The sequence below is a fragment of the Leguminivora glycinivorella genome, chromosome 2 (genome assembly GCF_023078275.1).
Source record: "Leguminivora glycinivorella isolate SPB_JAAS2020 chromosome 2, LegGlyc_1.1, whole genome shotgun sequence".
Taxonomy (NCBI): domain Eukaryota; kingdom Metazoa; phylum Arthropoda; class Insecta; order Lepidoptera; family Tortricidae; genus Leguminivora; species Leguminivora glycinivorella.
Window position 1 is genome coordinate 21,919,343 of NC_062972.1, and position 21,556 is coordinate 21,940,898.

The window sequence follows — 21,556 nt, forward strand, 5'->3', positions numbered from 1 at the left end:
TATATTATGTGTAGTATAGTGGTAGGATTGGTTTAAATCATTATGAAACATATGGGAAATTAAATTCACAAGCAACGTTGAATAAACAATTGAGATAACAGTTACCATCCAGAAATATAAATCTAGTCAGATGTTTTGTACACTCGGCAGCGCTCCGGTCTCTGAGGTCCTGGTCAGTAGTGCAGTGGTGAGGTTCGAGTTGCCCGGCCACGCGCCAGAGGTCGCGGCAGGTGCAGCGGGGTTCAGAGTAGGCGAAGAAACATGCACACTGCTAGTCCTCTTGTCGTTGTGAGATGTAGCAATATTTTGCGTATTACCTAGGTTTTCCTTACTTAATCTCTCTATTTGGATTTCATTATATATTTGAATAATTTGAGAGTCATCATCTTTACGTACGTACACTCTTCCGTAGCTGGTCCAACAGTGTTTATAAAGCTTTCGCCTTTTGAGCTCACGTGCCAAAAAATATAAGCGAGACGCGCGTACAGTCAGCTGTTCAGCTACAAACACAGGGGAGTCCACAGAGGTTCGCAAGCCCAGGTGTTTGGCACTTAAGTTCATTTTATTCCTAGTATTATGGGCTTTACACATTTTTACAATGTCATTTTTTATAAAAGTTGATGCTGTTTCCACTATTATAGGAGTATTGTTGACGTGTTTCTCTTTGGGGCGCAACCTGTATATGTCTTTAATATCATTTTTGGTTATTGGGCAGCTCACGGTATTAGATAACGATATAATCATGTTCACTAGGTCTTCCTTAGTCTCATTCGGCAATCTTGGGACATTTTTAATTTCCAGGTTTGTTTTGCGACTTTCACGTTGCAGGTCCTCTATTTTATGTTCTAATTGTTGTACATAAGACCTATCCTCGGCAATTTGATTTTCAAGACCAGTTATTTTATGCTGAAATTCTTCAAACTGCGACGAGAGGTTTGCGACGGAGGTCTCAATATGTTTATTTGATTGCTGGACCTCACTTAAAGTGGTGGTGTTGTTTTTCATAATTTCCGCCAGCTGTGTAGCCATCATTTCAGTCATCATAGCCCTCATTTCCTCTTTAAATATAGAAAAATCGCCAGCCATTTCATCTTCCCGTTTTCTTTTAATGACTCTGCTATTATTGTTCGGCGGCGTAATCATTTTTTCTGCCCGGCTCAGATCGGCCTCCGATAACGCGCGTTCTCCCAAACCTTCCATACTAGGCAATTAGAGGCTAGCTGTGGAGTTGTAAGAACCAGTTTTGAGTGCGATACCGGTACGTCGCCGTGTAGCGCTGTGGTGGGAATCGTAGTTTTTACTGGACCAATAGCGGCGCGCGAGCGGTACAGTCACTGATAAGACTTCATTGAGTATTCTAATTTTACGCGTACGATGTACCAGGAGATCAGAAAGTTTAAGTTTTATAGGGATCACTTAGAACGAACGTCTACAGTTTATGCACTCCTATTTTTTTAGATGTAATTTATTTGCGTATAAATTTAATTAAATCACATAAATAAATACTGTGTACACTTGTGCACCTTACGGTGGTCCGAGGGGAAGAGGACATTGACAGACGAAGATACAAGTGTTTTTAAAAGTAGTGACGATATGAGAATGCGGTGATTTATTTAGTAGGAAATAGTTATTTGTTATACAAGGGGGCAAAGTTGTATTTTAACGCCGAGTGTGGAATTGAAAAACGAGCAAGTGAAAGGATTCTATAGTTAAAACACGAGCGAAGCGAGTGGTTCGAGAATAGAATCCAGAACTTGCGAGTTTTTTAACACACGAGAAGTAAAATACATTTGCACCCGAGTGTAACACAAAACTTTTCTCCTCACTATAGCGAGGAAACTACAACGCAAAAAATGCGTTTATCACTGCTTCCAGTAGTTCCACAGGTGGTAAATCATCTTTATTACTAGATTCATTTACTTTTATCAATTTTAAAGCAGTTAATTTGACTTTATTCAAGGTCAAATTACTTTACCCACTAGTAGATAAAATGCTAGTTTTTACCCGCTGGTATTAAAGGACAAAACACGTGTTTCCGAGCTAGTGAGGGTAAAACAAAATAATAGTCATGTTACTCAAAAAATCAAAAACTTAAGAAAATTTGGTAAATTAATGGTAGGCATCTTTCCTTAAATTGTTTATGTACTGTCTATCAACTGTCCACCCAAATCAGACCCCCATGTAGTATTGGTATTTTAGATGATGGACTACCACGCACCAATGTTAAAGTAGGGGAGACCGGGGCTAGTTGACTATAGGGGTAGGTTGACTAACTATTAAAAAATTGAGCCACAAATCAAACTTGAGCCAACCAGTGAGGTACGAAATTCCGTCACCTCCCCTCGCTCAGTCACCGGTGAGCCTCTCGTACTGTAACTAAAACCTCCGCTCACCTTACTTATTTACTTACTTACTTGACTAACCATTAGTATAACTAACCCCCCTTTAAAAATACCCCGTAAATTTGGCCTTGTGATCGTCTAGCGTGAATAAGTAGAACCCTTCGACGTGAACCGCGATAACCTAGATCCTTTAATGAGTATCAGCTGTATTTTTGACTAATTTACTAAAATTTTATTTATTTATATTTTAAAGAAGAATAAAGGTTATTGTAGCATAATAATATAGTGTTATAGAAGAGTATTTTATCAGATTTAGGCCTAGAAAGTTATATGTGAGAAAATTAATGACGTAATGAAGAAATTTTAAAATAAAAGTTAGTGAGTGAAACATACATGAAATAAATATTAAAAATTATTTTGGAAAACAACCGCTACGCTCTATTAGTGATCCTGGCTTGGGTACGAACTTGCGTTGCGGAATAGGATCCTTAATCTCAATCAAACTGCTTTATTGAGAGTCCTATGCCAAGCCAGAAGGGCTATCTATCTACTAACTAACCCCCCTTTTATTTTGTTTCTTTTCCCCTAGCTAAACCCCCCTTTCCCCAATACTGCTAATAGACCATAACTTCTCGATCCTTCTAATGTATCATCAAGGCTCCGAGTAGTTGCTACCACTGAGAACGAAGTAAATAAGTCTAGTAACTCCTTGAAGCTTTTGACTTGTCATCAGTGGACGGCGCTCGCATGCCACTGGGCCCTATAACAAACCTATGCTTTTATTCCAAAGAATAGTTTGTTTCCCTAACCAACTTGATAGAATTTACCTTGAAAAACTAGTTAGCAACACTCACTGGCTCGATGCTACACGAAGAATCAGAAATTGCTACCACAATTATTAATTTCACTCAAATAAATTAAGTAATAAGAGTTTTTATAATTACCAGTTTTACCACATATTTTAAGATAGTAAACACTACATTTAAAGACCATTTAAACCATATAAATAGTAGTAGTTAAATTATTTCTCCACAATACACGTTGACCAATTATATTCCAAGACCAATCATAAAAGAACTCTACTTTCATAGAAATAGTGTGTGTCTTTACCCTAGTCCTATCGTTTTCCCTACTCTAGCATATCTGAAACACAGACCATCACTTACCATAGATCTAATGTTCAGAATATGCACAAGTGTATCCCTACCATAAGCTGTACAGTTCAGCCAGCGAAGCTGAGATAGGCAACCTATAGGCTTGTGTTCTTATCCCCCCCTCTGCTCTTGCCCGCGGGCTAGGGTAGCAGAGAGTAGATCGCCCTATCCGTGTATATATCCAGTATTCTAGGACACACCAGTACCAGCCACATGGGAAACCCAGCTGAGATCAACTTTACTTAGATGTGGATCGATCACAACCGAAATCCCCAGCGACCAACGCCAGCATGGACTAGAGCACCGAGTAAATAAATATATATATATATAGGACCCCAGCCTCAAATACTGCCGACTTCAGTGAGCAAGGATTACTCCTAATGCCTTTCGTCAATCGTGAAAGTCCTCACTTTCATCTAACAGTTGGACTCTTTGAGACCGGTGAGAAAATACGCCTTTTGTAAGTAAATAAAGACGCCCAAGCCTCCACTTGGAACAAAAAGACCCCTAAACGCCTTATGTTTAACACCGCGAGGTATAAAGCGCTTAGCCGGACAACAGTCTGTCACAAACAATGATCTGGCTTATAACTTTCACAAAATAACCCCATAGAAAATTACTAAGTTCAATTTTACTGATCAACTAAACAAACGAATGAAGTTTCCTTTACGTGCTATGATCTACACTTAGTTTTGCAAGAATTACTCCCTACAAAACCAAACACAGACTTATCTCCAAGCACCAGCCATACATCGACCCAGTCTTTGTATTGCTTGACGGCACTCATGAAACAAAGCACAGAAAACTTCACTATACCCAACAATTTAAATATAACACTACACTATAAATAGAACACTAAATTAACCCCACAACTGACAGTAAAGCAATTCCACCACAGGTCTAAGTTCAACTGTACGACGATATTGTCCCCGCACAACCAAACAGAGACACAATTTCAAAGTTTACAATCACTTAGAATAATTTCCAAGTAAAAACAAACAGAGAAATAATAGCAGAACAACTTCACTCACCAGTATAACACACGAAAGCCAGAGACACTGTTAGTCTTGTAGATATTTTAAGAATGACGCGCGTCGGCTCGCTCCGACCCTTTTATAGATTCTATCTCCGACTTCCGACTTCCGACATCCGACTTCCGACTTCTGACATTCGACTTCCGACTTCTGACATTCGACTTCCGACTTCTGACATCCGACTTCCGACTTCTGACATTCGACTTCCGACTTCTGACATTCGACTTCCGACTTCTGACATCGGACTTCCGACAAGATGGCTACTCAATCGTGTGCTTTGTTTACTAAGTCTTATGCCCTATGCATTAGAGTTCACGATTAACACACGGATGTTTGCTTATCAACACGTGCCGAGTACACGTGTTTTAGAGAGAGACAGAGCTATTGATATTGATACCTATGTAGTCCAATAGTGGAGCGATTCGCAAATATTTTTACGTAAATATTATTTTGTGGAACATTCTTATTTATTTTGTAAGTAATTTCGCAATGAAATATTTTATCTGTTACTAAATGTTACATTGAATGATATACTCAGGAAGCATAATAACCAATATTAGTCATTATTATTTCTTTGACTTGTAAATGAAATCCAGACATAATATCGGAACGTTACGCAGCTGACAACTGTCAGTGTCAGTATTTCGTCCATGTGAACGTAGTTTGTTGATAAATACGTTTTTCCAACCTGTTTTACATTTAATAATAGTGAATTTTATCAGTGAAGACGTGACTAAACATGTGATAAACCATCAAAGATATTATTTGTTAAAATATTCAATGAAATCCCGAAGGAAATATGCACCAAAAAGTTGGTCAAGGAAAAGTTGATTCGCCGTAAGTTTTATATGTAATAACGAGTCCACTTCCTTGTCATAGACGCTTGTTCTGTTACAACTCGCCCCCAGATTGGAATTCTTTTACAAAATACAAAGTAGTTTGTAAAAAATTTCAATCTTATTTAGCAAAAGAAGCAATAAAACTGAAGAAAAGAAAAATATCTCTAGATCAGTCGGAAATATCCCCCCATTTCTAATCGTGTGGTGTGTATTCCAATACTATGCAACTGCTAGTGACTTAGTTTTGAAATCAGCTCATCAGAATCTCGACAATGAACCATGATAACCCCTTTCTCAGAGTCCACGCATCGCCAGGGATACCAGGTTGTGAATCTGATAGGTCCTATTAACCCGTTCTTGCTAGCTCGTTCCCCGGTCGCGGCGAATATTCATTCCATCCACACTGTTGGACCGGAATAATTATCGTAATAATTTCAACGAGTTCACAATAACTTCCCACGCAATTACGAAGAAACCTTTAGAGCTCTCATTATAAGTCCAGAGCCTTCAATCTCCATTGTCGGAACTCAAACCAATTTTTCTACCTAATCACTCCAGCCACATGTTTTGGCGCATGTCTCATACTTGAATAAAATATACTGACTTAAGATTTGTTTGGATGTGTTTTTTTTTTTTATAAAACAAACCTTAAATGACATAAGCATGTACCTCAACTTGGTACCATATCATGATCAAATGAAGAAATGATTTGATGATACTAAACTCCACATATTGGAAAACATAACAAGGAAACAATTATTGAAAAGAGCCTCGTTCTCACTAGACGATATCGGCCCTTAAATATGTCGATTGTCAAATACATCCCATTCAAGATGAGGTGTGTGGTTTTCGTATGGGTCTTATTACCTTGTGTAGTAGTAATCATAAAAAACTACCCTTGAAATGGGTCGAATCCATTGGATTTTAACCTAACCAATAAGAATTTTATGACTAATGTGTTCCCAAAATTCCCCCCTTGTTTGTTCCCGCAAATTCCGACCAAACTAGTTTTGACCACTTTCCAGCACTGTCTGTCTGTATCAATCCACTCATTCCATAAAAAAAAACATTCGAGACAACCTTCATATCTTACATCCATCATATCCAGCCATTCAATCTATCAAAACATTCATACATCTATAAGCATTCATCACCTCTAAATTATACACATACACTCGTTCATTCCTCCTCAATTACGCTTTCACTCGATTGTTTACAGAAAGCCAACGCTTTTAAAAGTAATCAAAATAAATAATAAAAATGAAAATAAAATTCTATAATAACTTCAAAAATTTACGTATCCCATTTTACTCCACTCTACCCTGACTCGAAGGCAAAGAAAATTTCAATTTATTTATAATAGGTTTCATTTTATACATCTATATTTCATTTTATAAAATAATTACTAACCGCAAACAATTTGACAATGTGTGAAAATTGTTTGATGCACATACTAAAAATAAAATGTTCGTACGAAGAAAACGTTACATTTTATGTTCACATTTTAATTAGAGTCAATTACTGTAAGGACACTACCCTACTTTCAATTTTCCTGTCTTTGTTGTTGTTGTTTTTTTTTTTTTTACAGTTCATAATGCAAAATTGATAGCATAAAATGCAAAAAATTATAAAAGTAAGTAAGCAAAAAAAAAAAAAATAGTGGCCCTCCCTACTCTGATCTTTGTCTGATAAAATCGTTATGCTTAGAAACGAGGATTTGCACTGATGCCAACCAACATCGTACAGTATACCACCCTATATAATGTAAAACCGATAACGCATAAATAATAAATATCACTGCTAACTGTAATAACTAAAATGAAAAATAGCTTTTCCACCGATCTCGATTTTCCTAACGTCTACCCCAGGCAGACTAGCTACTATGATGTCCAGTTATTGTTATATTAAAATAATCTAACCATACAATGTATATCCAATACATTCTTCTTACAAAATAAAGATTTTTTAAAAAAAATTGTTGTCCATATAATGAACCGACTTCTTTATCTAGATAATAAAAAAAATCCGTATTATAAATTTACATCCACCATACACCATTTTATAATCCTAGGAACGAAACTACTAAATGACAGAGAAATTATACGATGTGCTAGCCAATAAAGCCCTTTATCACACAGATCACTATAGAAATAAATTTAATTTTAGTCAAAATTTTGACTTCTACCACCCCTATAATAATAACACTGCATCTCAATAAAATTTTGAAGAACTCATGACACGTTTAAAATAATGATAATGATGATGATGATAAGAAAGAAAAATAATAATGTTCCACATAAGTATGTCGCAATAAATAAACATTCTTTACTAAGAAGTCATTGACTTGTAACCAATGTACTCATAAAATTTACATTACACATCATGTAATGTTCATAATAAACGCATAATACAATTTTGCAAAAAAAAGTAATTGCAGTTTTGAAGTGGTTTTCATATTTTCAATTTTTTCCCGCAAAATATGATGTATCCTTAATTTTGATATGGTTTTGATATTTTTTGTAAAATATAATGTAACGTCAAATTTGATGTGGTTTTGATAAAATATATTCCCTTTTTTTTTTCAAACTATCTGCAAAATTTTATTTTGGTTTTAATTGCCTTATGATAAAATACAAAATGATGTCATAAATAGGTTCAAAATACTTTTATTTGATTGGATAATAATATAACAAAATAATGAATTTTTCTTGAAACGAGCTTAAAACTTGTATTGTCCTATTCTATGTCCGTGTCTTCAATATTGTAAAACATGCCCCGACAGTCTTCTGTAACCTCAGACAATTTATTCCTTCTTCATGGCATTTGCAGCTGCAGCAAACTTAGAAAATTGTTAACAAACACGACAATGGGCTGAGAAACTTGGTCATGGTGTCTCTCTTCCTTTTTTCTCCTTCATACTTGGCTAGTTCTATGATGAGTTCTTGAGTAGCTAATGATGATGATTAGATCCTGCTGGCCTCCTGGTAATATTTCAAAATTTTCCAAACTATTCTCTTCTCAGTCGGTGTCATAACCCAGGACACCATGAAACCTCTTCCGAAGACACGTTGCACACTTGATCACAATCAGCATAACCGCAAAAGATCCAGTTACTTATTTTTGAACACAGCAAGTAACTTGAAACCAATGAATATTTCTTCATCTCTAAAGTTGGCTAGTCCTTATTTGTCCAATCATTGGTCAAAAAATAAAATATTGCATAAATCGAATATCATAAACACTTGTTATTTCACTAGCGTTACTAAGCATGCACTTAAACACACACTGAAGTTTTCACCGCATGTTTCCACCGTCCTCGCTGATCCACTATGTTCAATGACAGAACACTGCTGTGGTAAGAATCTATCTTAGGTTAAAACTAAAGTTAAAGACTTCCAATAAACAGAGGGAAAGATAAAATAAAAATCACAAGCGTTAAAATATTTTCCAAAAAAAAATATGCCAACTAAGGTTGCAGGACCATCTAGGTACTTTAACCATATGAGACGTACGTCTCATTTACGTTCACCTACAATTATTATTATTATTTTTTTTTTTTCCTCAAGTATGATGTCTGATCACTAAGTGACTTTAATTTTTCTAACTCAAAAATTACTGCAGACTATAAAACTCCGTCTTGTTTGCTCAATAAAACTAGAATAGGGTAAATTAACTGGGGTTTTGAACACTTACATATATGTATTTTTCTTGATCGGCATTTTCTGTTCCATTCTTCTGTTTAGTGTGGCATAATATGGCACCACTAACAACATAATCATATTGAAAATCTTCAGTAACACATTGGTCCTATGAGCAGGTATGAGACCAGGCTCAAAAACTCTTACTCCTCCGTTAGTTGACATCAAAAGCCGGGTACTTCAACTCGAACGTCCCACGAAATATCTCAATGTTCACTTCATGTTTGTTGCGTCCAATTTGTTGTTAACTCTATTTCCATGTACTCAAGTCATGCACTGTTGCACTAACACCTTTTTTAACTGACTAATTATAGCCTAAAACTAATTGAAATTACTATGTTTTCACTAACAGAGCTCTTCGTTTCAAACCGTAGTTCACATTTCTCTTCGTCTGATAATAAGACGTCACTAAAAATTACACGTGCTTCTACACAATCAACTATACTAATTATTTGACGCTACATAACACTATAATTTCAGTGAAATCGGTTTTCTAAAAATTTTTAATAATCTCGCGCTTCGAGTTTCGTAAAGAACTGTCACTGTCAATATTGTCATCCTTAACCGTTTTTTTTTTCTTTTACAATTGTCCTCATGGGCGTATTTTCATTGTAAACACACTAAAGTGTTTTGTGTAGTCACAAACATTAAATCAACAAAACAATTATTTGATATCATAAATTTAGCCTATCATAATGTTCAAATATTTGACTAGTTATTAGAAATATATAATTGATTTTTTTTTTCATAATTTAATGAAATCGAACGAAAACTATCGTGTAAATTTGTCAATGCATAGGAAATCGCGTGTGCGCATCGGTTTACAAAAGTGTGACCACATTAAAAATATATTGTGAGATTCTTTAAGGATCTAACAGACGATCGGACCGCACTTGTAAGGGGACATGTGTTAGGCCCTATTTACAAAATACCGTTCAAAATCTACACAACTTGAATAGTTTGATGTGATTTAAGCAATAGAAAATTAAATTAACAAAATCTTTTGTATTTAAATACATCTATTGTATTAATTTTACTATAATGAAGTAGAGAAAAATGAAGTAAAGTTTTGTAAATGACAACACCGGACAATAAATTACTGAATTACTGAATATCTTTTGTCGAAAATTCTATGACCGATCAAGCGTACCAACTTAAAAACAATGATAGTTTGTGTAATGTCACCGATAGAACACCTTTTGGCGAAGATATATGTTATCTGTGGTTAAATTATTTTCTCTAATCTATGTCATGCTTACCGCTAATCCGCTTGTTCGCGAAAAAATGGCAGATCCGTTTTTGTTTTCTTTAGCTCATTATTAATTACGTGATCTACAACTAGAATTATTTAAATATTCGCTTTATTTTACTCGGCTTAAACAAACGACAGGCAATTCTGCGCCGACGCCGGTCATGTGCCGTCCATATTCGCCATTTTGTCATTTAGCAAACTAAGAAAATGCAAACAAAACATTATTTGCCCTAAACACGCGTTACTTCTAAATAATTTTGTCGACAAAGTGAACCTGTTTTATCAAATTGAACTCCGAACTGCAATTGCAATGTAATTTTCCGATAGCGAAAGTGAAATTATGAAATTGACATGACATTTAGTGAATGCAATGGACATGTGTTTTGTTGTGTTTCTCATCAAGATAATAGAAGAATCTAGTGCTCATACTCATGATCTAATGAGCAAACAGCCCATGCAAAGGATGTCTTATCGGGCTATGCCTCAATTGATAAAGTGAACTAATTGCCTACTTCAAAAGCAGTTTTGCAAGAAAGGTAAGCTTTTGTTTTATTATTTGATGTGTTTTCAAACAAGTCGTTGTTTTCGAAACCCAGCAGAACATACTTGCGAACTACAATGACTAGGCCAAATTTATATGGTGAAATGTTGCTTATTTCGTTGTTTTATCGTCAGATAAGTTATTGATAGTAAATTTCCCACGTTAATTTCTGACTTTCACATTCCCTAAGAGGATCTAAATGTACGTGAAATAGGCCTAACTAACAAAATATATTTGTTACTTTCAATGAGGTTTACATGGTTGTTCGATTTTTCAGTTTCAACATCTAATTGGAATTTCTCTGGAAAGTTTACAATGCCCGATATTTCTACACATCTGCCACAAATTTATGGAAATCAATATTTATAGAAACTGAACATACCTTGGTTAAACGGTAAGCATTAAAAATATGTTCGACTAATTTATTTGATCTAGGCTACCTAACTGTTCTTGGAAATTGTAACGTTGTTTCCGTACCAACATATAAACTTCTCAATTATTTTTCTGAAGCGCTGGCTTATGGGCTATGGAAAATAATATTTGTAGGACCTCAAACGAATGTCATGGCATTTAAAAATAGGCATTGAATCTTGTCCAAACTTTAATTTTGTATTTTTCAAAGATAAAACTTGACGTCTGATACTTAAATAAAATTATGTAGACTAAAAATCCAGACTTAGCATAAATTTTGTTTGTGTTACAATGAGTTTAAATAGTGTATGTATCAATTTTCAGTATATGAAATGGATTATCATCATTGAAGAACATCAACCAGCTGTCGGCAATGTGCAGGTGGACTGAGGAATTTTCCGGTGTGTCTTTTTATGGACTGTACTCCGTCTTAGCACAATTCCCAAGTAAGTACAAAAAATCATTGCCACTAAACAGCTACTTTTTAACTTAATTAACTCTACTTAGTGAGTAAAACGACTCGGCAGGAAATTTTACATAGAAACATGGATATGGTTGTTCTTCTTCTTTTTTTTTTTCTTAACCATGAATGGCCTAGATAAATATAAACAATCTTAATGATACGTATTTATAAATAAGATTCCTTAAACATACATACACCCTTTTTTTAACTAATTTTTTTTTCATATATACAATTTCAGGTTTTACCCGAGAGGCCATGCTTCAGGTTGGACCGTCTTCCATATATCTACTGACTTCATATAAATGAAAGGTACTTATGTTTTATTATAATAACATGTTCTAATTATTAAATTTAAAAGTGAACAGCTCATGGCATTAATAATATTATATTTAGAAAATTTAGTTGCGAGGGATAGTGATGACTATAGCGATGAAGTGAAAATTAAACTTATACTTACTTTATTGGCTAAGTAAACTCATTATTAACTTATTTATGTACTAACTCATGTAGATATGAACTGCAAAGCAGAGGTTCTCAAACTTTTTAATATTTTTTTTTCCTTTTGTAAATTTTGTAGTATGCGTTGTTTTTTCTGACACAATATTTCTCACGGGCGTGTCTTAGTTCCAGAATTAAGCGACGCGCCCCCGTGAGTAGATAAATGAAATAATATTGAACCCAATTTGGCAGAACCTAACTCTAAAACTAAACCCTTTTATTTCTTATAATATATGAACATTTCTAATGTCTGACTATTTCTTTTCAGTCTCGCTGATCTGCACAACCAGCTCATGTTCAACGTTACTGAACTACAAAGTAATCCGACAATCAGACTGGACCCGGTCATATCAGGTAAGTTTACATACCTACTGCGTACCACATACCACATACTATTTCTGAACCTCAGTAAAATATGGTTTTATAATGATAATAGTGCTTATTATCTACGAGTATGCCTACTTAACAGGAATATTACAAGTTTCAATCAATTTTCATAAAATTATTTGAGCAATTGTGACAATGATCAAGCAGTGGTGGAGTTAAGGTATGGCAAGGTACGACCTCCCAGATGCTGGTAATGCTAATATTTCGTAGGATATGTTTGACATGGTTGTAATGAAGTACAGTATGTTGGCATACTCCTGACTTGTGAAATATTGTATAAAAGCTGTGTACACAATCTACCGAACATAATAATTGTATGGTTTTACACTTACTATTTTAGACTAGCCTACAGCTTATCATGTAAGATAACGAACTCATGTCATATGAAGCTATTGAAAATCTTGTTTATACATACATACTTATTTGTATTACTACAGTAAAAATATATACGTATAGAAAGTTGAAATTCGTACAGTGCATTTAATTTATTGAAATAATTGGCAGATATAGACTACGGTGACCTCTCACCATCAAGAGGGACGTATGCTTGTTTACTACGGATGTAATATGAAAATATATGATGACTTATAAGCTAATGAACTAAATTAGTCCTAACATGATTAATACGTATAACCTAACAGACAGACATTTGTTCTCATAGTGAAAATATTCAGTATAAAGACTTTGTCAATTTATTGTATGATGTATGAAATCCTGTGAGACAATACATATATTATAGAGTTACAACTGAAATGCAAACAAACCATCCATCGAAGGAGGTACTGTCATAGTATAACATGCGTGTAGCTATTCAGTATTCATAGAAAAATGGCGGGACGCCCCATATAATATTGTACTTCAGCGCGACAATGAATAATCGCGCCCCCATAGCCATTAGACTAGAGCCTATCTTCTTGTATTACTAGGTCTTAAATCTAGGGCTTAGGTATCCTAGATTATTTTAGGAAAATAACCTTACATCTAGACTGTAGTTATCCTGCCTATGAATGAAATTCTGTATAACAAGCCTGCTAGGAATATGTATATCATCAGAGTGTTCCTAGACTATATAACACAGCATCGAAGCTATCCGATCTCCGGTGTGAAGTGCAAACGTGATGTGAGATTTCAAAATAGCCCTGAAGATGGCAGAGCCTGCTATGAAAATGTACTAGACATATAGAGAACTATTTGTTTTAACATGAAATTCTATTGCTATTGTACATAGTGTACACACTTATGTTTCCAATTCCGGTCACTAGGTGGCAAACTCTTCTAAAGTGCTACAGCTCCGCACCTCCTATTATTTTAGATACATGGGTATTTTTCTATAAGTACCTAGTATTTTACGTACTAGCCCTGCCTATACAACAGCCATAAAACATACATTAAGACACAGAATAAATAATAGTACTACGCACAGGCGCAAGGGAACGTCAAGATGCACCAACGCCAACAATTGCTACGTAGCAGTGCAACCCGAATTGCCTAATCGGGACGATATTTAGTTCAACCACTACGATTATGAGCTAATTTCCTAGAAATAGATTTTGTCTAAGTTTACTACGCTACTTTAATTTTATTATTTTATTTTTACAGATACCAGAGGAAGACGAAAATATAATTGATTCTGTACTGATGCACGACCTCGCCCGGAACGCGGCAAGAATTAACAATGAAAGAAAATACTACAGACGTGTTTATTAACAATAAAGTTATTTTTGTTTTTATGAAATAGCGATTGAATAAAAATATTAGGTATATGAGTTTTATTTAGAGATGAAATAAGTCAGAAATACAGCACACCCACTCGTCTTCACAACAACAAATGTAGCCTGGTAAGGCTATTATTTATTTGTAAACCTTGGTATCCAAGATGTGTTCTACAGAGCACATCTTAGATCCTGGTCACGGCACCAAATGTAACTAAAACCTCCGCTCACCTTACTTATTTACTTACTTACTTGACTAACCATTAGTATAACTAACCCCCCTTTAAAAATACCCCGTAAATTTGGCCTTGTGATCGTCTAGCGTGAATAAGTAGAACCCTTCGACGTGAACCGCGATAACCTAGATCCTTTAATGAGTATCAGCTGTATTTTTGACTAATTTACTAAAATTTTATTTATTTATATTTTAAAGAAGAATAAAGGTTATTGTAGCATAATAATATAGTGTTATAGAAGAGTATTTTATCAGATTTAGGCCTAGAAAGTTATATGTGAGAAAATTAATGACGTAATGAAGAAATTTTAAAATAAAAGTTAGTGAGTGAAACATACATGAAATAAATATTAAAAATTATTTTGGAAAACAACCGCTACGCTCTATTAGTGATCCTGGCTTGGGTACGAACTTGCGTTGCGGAATAGGATCCTTAATCTCAATCAAACTGCTTTATTGAGAGTCCTATGCCAAGCCAGAAGGGCTATCTATCTACTAACTAACCCCCCCTTTTATTTTGTTTCTTTTCCCCTAGCTAAACCCCCCTTTTCCCCAATACTGCTAATAGACCATAACTTCTCGATCCTTCTAATGTATCATCAAGGCTCCGAGTAGTTGCTACCACTGAGAACGAAGTAAATAAGTCTAGTAACTCCTTGAAGCTTTTGACTTGTCATCAGTGGACGGCGCTCGCATGCCACTGGGCCCTATAACAAACCTATGCTTTTATTCCAAAGAATAGTTTGTTTCCCTAACCAACTTGATAGAATTTACCTTGAAAAACTAGTTAGCAACACTCACTGGCTCGATGCTACACGAAGAATCAGAAATTGCTACCACAATTATTAATTTCACTCAAATAAATTAAGTAATAAGAGTTTTTATAATTACCAGTTTTACCACATATTTTAAGATAGTAAACACTACATTTAAAGACCATTTAAACCATATAAATAGTAGTAGTTAAATTATTTCTCCACAATACACGTTGACCAATTATATTCCAAGACCAATCATAAAAGAACTCTACGTTCATAGAAATAGTGTGTGTCTTTACCCTAGTCCTATCGTTTTCCCTACTCTAGCATATCTGAAACACAGACCATCACTTACCATAGATCTAATGTTCAGAATATGCACAAGTGTATCCCTACCATAAGCTGTACAGTTCAGCCAGCGAAGCTGAGATAGGCAACCTATAGGCTTGTGTTCTTATCCCCCCCTCTGCTCTTGCCCGCGGGCTAGGGTAGCAGAGAGTAGATCGCCCTATCCGTGTATATATCCAGTATTCTAGGACACACCAGTACCAGCCACATGGGAAACCCAGCTGAGATCAACTTTACTTAGATGTGGATCGATCACAACCGAAATCCCCAGCGACCAACGCCAGCATGGACTAGAGCACCGAGTAAATAAATATATATATATATAGGACCCCAGCCTCAAATACTGCCGACTTCAGTGAGCAAGGATTACTCCTAATGCCTTTCGTCAATCGTGAAAGTCCTCACTTTCATCTAACAGTTGGACTCTTTGAGACCGGTGAGAAAATACGCCTTTTGTAAGTAAATAAAGACGCCCAAGCCTCCACTTGGAACAAAAAGACCCCTAAACGCCTTATGTTTAACACCGCGAGGTATAAAGCGCTTAGCCGGACAACAGTCTGTCACAAACAATGATCTGGCTTATAACTTTCACAAAATAACCCCATAGAAAATTACTAAGTTCAATTTTACTGATCAACTAAACAAACGAATGAAGTTTCCTTTACGTGCTATGATCTACACTTAGTTTTGCAAGAATTACTCCCTACAAAACCAAACACAGACTTATCTCCAAGCACCAGCCATACATCGACCCAGTCTTTGTATTGCTTGACGGCACTCATGAAACAAAGCACAGAAAACTTCACTATACCCAACAATTTAAATATAACACTACACTATAAATAGAACACTAAATTAACCCCACAACTGACAGTAAAGCAATTCCACCACAGGTCTAAGTTCAACTGTACGACGATATTGTCCCCGCACAACCAAACAGAGACACAATTTCAAAGTTTACAATCACTTAGAATAATTTCCAAGTAAAAACAAACAGAGAAATAATAGCAGAACAACTTCACTCACCAGTATAACACACGAAAGCCAGAGACACTGTTAGTCTTGTAGATATTTTAAGAATGACGCGCGTCGGCTCGCTCCGACCCTTTTATAGATTCTATCTCCGACTTCCGACTTCCGACATCCGACTTCCGACTTCTGACATTCGACTTCCGACTTCTGACATTCGACTTCCGACTTCTGACATCCGACTTCCGACTTCTGACATTCGACTTCCGACTTCTGACATTCGACTTCCGACTTCTGACATCGGACTTCCGACAAGATGGCTACTCAATCGTGTGCTTTGTTTACTAAGTCTTATGCCCTATGCATTAGAGTTCACGATTAACACACGGATGTTTGCTTATCAACACGTGCCGAGTACACGTGTTTTAGAGAGAGACAGAGCTATTGATATTGATACCTATGTAGTCCAATAGTGGAGCGATTCGCAAATATTTTTACGTAAATATTATTTTGTGGAACATTCTTATTTATTTTGTAAGTAATTTCGCAATGAAATATTTTATCTGTTACTAAATGTTACATTGAATGATATACTCAGGAAGCATAATAACCAATATTAGTCATTATTATTTCTTTGACTTGTAAATGAAATCCAGACATAATATCGGAACGTTACGCAGCTGACAACTGTCAGTGTCAGTATTTCGTCCATGTGAACGTAGTTTGTTGATAAATACGTTTTTCCAACCTGTTTTACATTTAATAATAGTGAATTTTATCAGTGAAGACGTGACTAAACATGTGATAAACCATCAAAGATATTATTTGTTAAAATATTCAATGAAATCCCGAAGGAAATATGCACCAAAAAGTTGGTCAAGGAAAAGTTGATTCGCCGTAAGTTTTATATGTAATAACGAGTCCACTTCCTTGTCATAGACGCTTGTTCTGTTACAGTACCTCATATCATATCACTGGTTGGCTCAAGTTTGATTTATGGCTCAATTTTTAGGGTTCCGTAGTCAACTAGGAACCCTTATAGTTTCGCCATGTCTGTCTGTCCGTCCGTCCGTCCGTCCGTCCGTCCGTCCGTCCGTCCGTCCGCGGATAATCTCAGTAACCGTTAGCACTAGAAAGCTGAAATTTGGAACCAATATGTATTTCAATCACGCCGACAAAGTGCAAAAATAAAAACCGGCCAAGAGCGTGTCGGGCCACGCTCAGTGTAGGGTTCCGTAGTTTTCCGTATTTTTCTCAAAAACTACTGAACCTATCAAGTTCAAAACAATTTTCCTAGAAAGTCTTTATAAAGTTCTACTTTTGTGATTTTTTTCATATTTTTTAAACATATGGTTCAAAAGTTAGAGGGGGGGGGACGCACTTTTTTTCCTTTAGGAGCGATTATTTCCGAAAATATTAATATTATCAAAAAACAATCTTAGTAAACCCTTATTCATTTTCAAATACCTATCCAACAATATATCACACGTTGGGGTTGGAATGAAAAAAAATATCAGCCCCCACTTTACATGTAGGGGGGGTACCCTAATAAAACATTTTTTCCATTTTTTATTTTTGCACTTTGTTGGCATGATTAATATACATATTGGTACCAAATTTCAGCTTTCTAGTGCTAATGGTTACTGAGATTATCCGCGGACGGACGGACGGACGGACGGACGGACGGACGGACGGACGGACGGATGGACGGACGGACGGACGGACGGACAGACAGACAGACATGGCGAAACTATAAGGGTTCCTAGTTGACTACTGAACCCTAAAAATGGAAAAAAATGTTTTATTAGGGTACTCCCCCTACATGTAAAGTGGGGGCTGAATTTTGTTTTCATTCCAATCCCAACGTGTGATATATTGTTGGATAGGTATTTAAAAATGAATAAGGGTTTACTAAGATGATTTTTTGATAATATTAGTATTTTCGGAAATAATCGCTCCTAAAGGAAAAAAAAGTGCGTCCCCCCCCTCTAACTTTTGAACCGTATGTTTAAAAAATATGAAAAAAATCACAAAAGTAGAACTTTATAAAGTCTTTCTAGGAAAATTGTTTTGAACTTGATAGGTTCCGTAGTTTTTGAGAAAAATACAGAAAACTACGGAACCCTACACTGAGCGTGGCCCGACACGCTCTTGGCCGGTTTTTAGGGTTCCGTAGTCAACTAGGAACCCTTATAGTTTCGCCATGTCTGTCTGTCCGTCCGTCCGTCCGTCCGTCCGTCCGTCCGTCCGTCCGTCCGTCCGTCCGCGGATAATCTCAGTAACCGTTAGCACTAGAAAGCTGAAATTTGGTACCAATATGTATATCAATCACGCCAACAAAGTGCAAAAATAAAAAATGGAAAAAAATGTTTTATTAGGGTACTCCCCCTACATGTAAAGTGGGGGTTGATTTTTTTTTTCATTCCAACCCCAACGTGTGATATATTGTTGGATAGGTATTTAGAAATGAATAAGGGTTTACTAAGATCGTTTTTTGAAAATATTAATATTTTTGGAAATAATCGCTCCTAAAGGAAAAAAAAGTGCGTCCCCCCCCCTCTAACTTTTGAACCATATGTTTAAAAAATATGAAAAAAATCACAAAAGTAGAACTTTATAAAGACTTTCTAGGAAAATTGTTTTGAACTTGATAGGTTCAGTAGTTTTTGAGAAAAATACGGAAAACTACGGAACCCTACACTGAGCGTGGCCCGACACGCTCTTGGCCGGTTTTTAATAGTTAGTTAACCTACCCCTATAGTCAACTAGCCCCGGTCTCCCCTATATCTTACCTAACTGCAAAAAAAGTGGGGTAGAGCCAAAATTCGCGTGACATGATTAACGAAAACAGTCACCGCTTGACAAAATCTTGCCTCTATAGTTTCCGTGTAGAACATTAATGGAACATAATTACTCTATTTATAGTAAAGACGAATAAATGCATATAACTTATGGAAATATAACAAGGGGGTCCCTTGTAGAAAGACGCAGAATAAGCAGTTTTTGGTAGGTATAGGTACGTTATTTTACTCGCTTGCTTTATATAAGGAATACATTGTTTTTAATATATTTCTTCTCGATAATAAAGAAGAGTGAAAAGCTGTGTTTCAAAGTAATAACGCATGGGGCTTAATTCTTAGGCGTTTTTTAGCCCTCCCTTCTCCACTGAACCCGCCCTTGTGCTGTAATAGGCATTACGGCATAGATATGATATGACAGGTTGTTCACTTCCCAGCGCTGCCGTGTCAAGACAACATTAGATGCGGTGCCAAACGCACCGTACCATTTCGCATATCCCGGCTCAAATAACTATCGCAACTTTAATTGCCAAAACTAGGAAAATAGGTCAAATTCTACTATTGTCTCTAGGTCTAGCTGTCTATTTTAAAAACAATCCTAGTTTTCCTAAATCGAAAGATATTATATGACAAAATATAAGTACTAGGTAACTTTAGTTCCAAAGTTATTAATGTATTTCGGTATGTAGGTAAGTAAATTCTGAGATGCCAAGATATGGATATTATGTAAATTTCTCGTTATCTTTAAAAAAAGGATATTGAGGAGTCACCAAAGTCACGTTAGAACGTATTGACGTTTCATTAAGTTCTGATAGATATAGGCATATTCTACCATTAGCAATTATAGCTTACAATAGTACCTACATCATACTCGTACTTAACGTAAGAGTTAATGAAGCAGCCAAGTGAAATATAATTATGGTTGTGTGGAATGCACGTAAATCACACATATCTTAAGTAGACTGAAGACATCTCTAAAGATCTTATCTATTGTGACCTTCATCTGAATCCTAATAGTTTAGATAAAGTACGTATATATATATAAGCTAGACTTACCGGCATGTCTTCGAAGCCCGCGTAGTGTGCCCTCCGCGCCCGCCGCCCTACTCGTACTGCCAGCGTGCCCGAGCCGCCACTGTGCCAGCTCACCACCTGGTCCGAAGCCTCCTCGCGTGACTTCAACCCTCAATAGCCTTCCGAACCCAAAAATCTACCATTCAACCATACTCACAAGTCTCAAAGTCGTCTGCGTCGCGTTATCACGATTTACATTCAGATTTGATGTTTCAGCATTGTCTTCGGTAATAATTGTAGGAATTACTTTGACATTAGTGTTAGTTTCTGGGCCGAATTTGTTTTTCAGGGAATTGATGATGGCGGCGCGGGCGGCCTCGAATTTAGCCCGGGATTGTGCTTCACGCCATTTTTTGAGAATCTTGTCCTTGGGAAGTCGGACTTCTGTAATATTATGTCAAATAAAATTAGTAATTTGTATTTTGACAACGACGATTTTTCGGACCTTTAAGGGACGAGTGTGGAGCCAAAGCCAACACGTAGATGCCATTTTAGTACTTGTGGCCTGACATGTAGGCCGAGACTGTAAAGACTTGGAATTTTGTGGAATCTAATTGAAATTAGTAGGTATCGAGTGAATGTGGTGGAATAAGTTACTAAGTACTGGGTTACAGGATAAAGATCTCATCATCTCATTCATCGGTGCAAAAAACGACATCAACACGATTACGCATACAGTACCTACTCGAATCTCAGTCATTTCCCAAACAACAAAACGTAGTAGGTACATACCTTTTACACCAGTTTCATCGGTACCAGTAGATTTATCGGTAAGAAACTTCTTCTTACTTTCCCCGTCATTTTTCTCTAAAGGCTGATATTCAAATGAAACAGAAGCCTGGTCTGTGCTTCCAAAACGATCCCACCACTTCACCCCCGCCGTGTCAATGGGGGCCCTCGACCTGGCTGAAAGCGGACTCTTTGGTACTTGCATCTTGATTTAAACCGAAGAAAGGTCTCATGTTTTAGACTCATTTGAAACCATCCTCTCACTATGACGCGTTTTGTACAACTAATTTTATTTTTGCTAGGTACATTAAAGC

At 36.2% G+C, this 21,556-nt stretch overlaps 1 protein-coding gene across 1 annotated transcript in view; it reads right to left on the bottom strand.

Annotated features, from left to right (window-relative positions):
- Positions 1 to 20,560, bottom strand: part of LOC125242317 (rootletin) — a 108,984-nt gene extending 88,424 nt beyond the window's left edge. The window contains exon 1 of the mRNA XM_048151090.1: positions 20,496 to 20,560. Coding sequence (XP_048007047.1) covers positions 20,496 to 20,501 — 6 coding nt within the window. The 5' untranslated portion in view covers positions 20,502 to 20,560. The remainder of the gene's footprint in view (positions 1 to 20,495) is intronic.
- Positions 20,561 to 21,556: the final 996 nt, after the last annotated feature.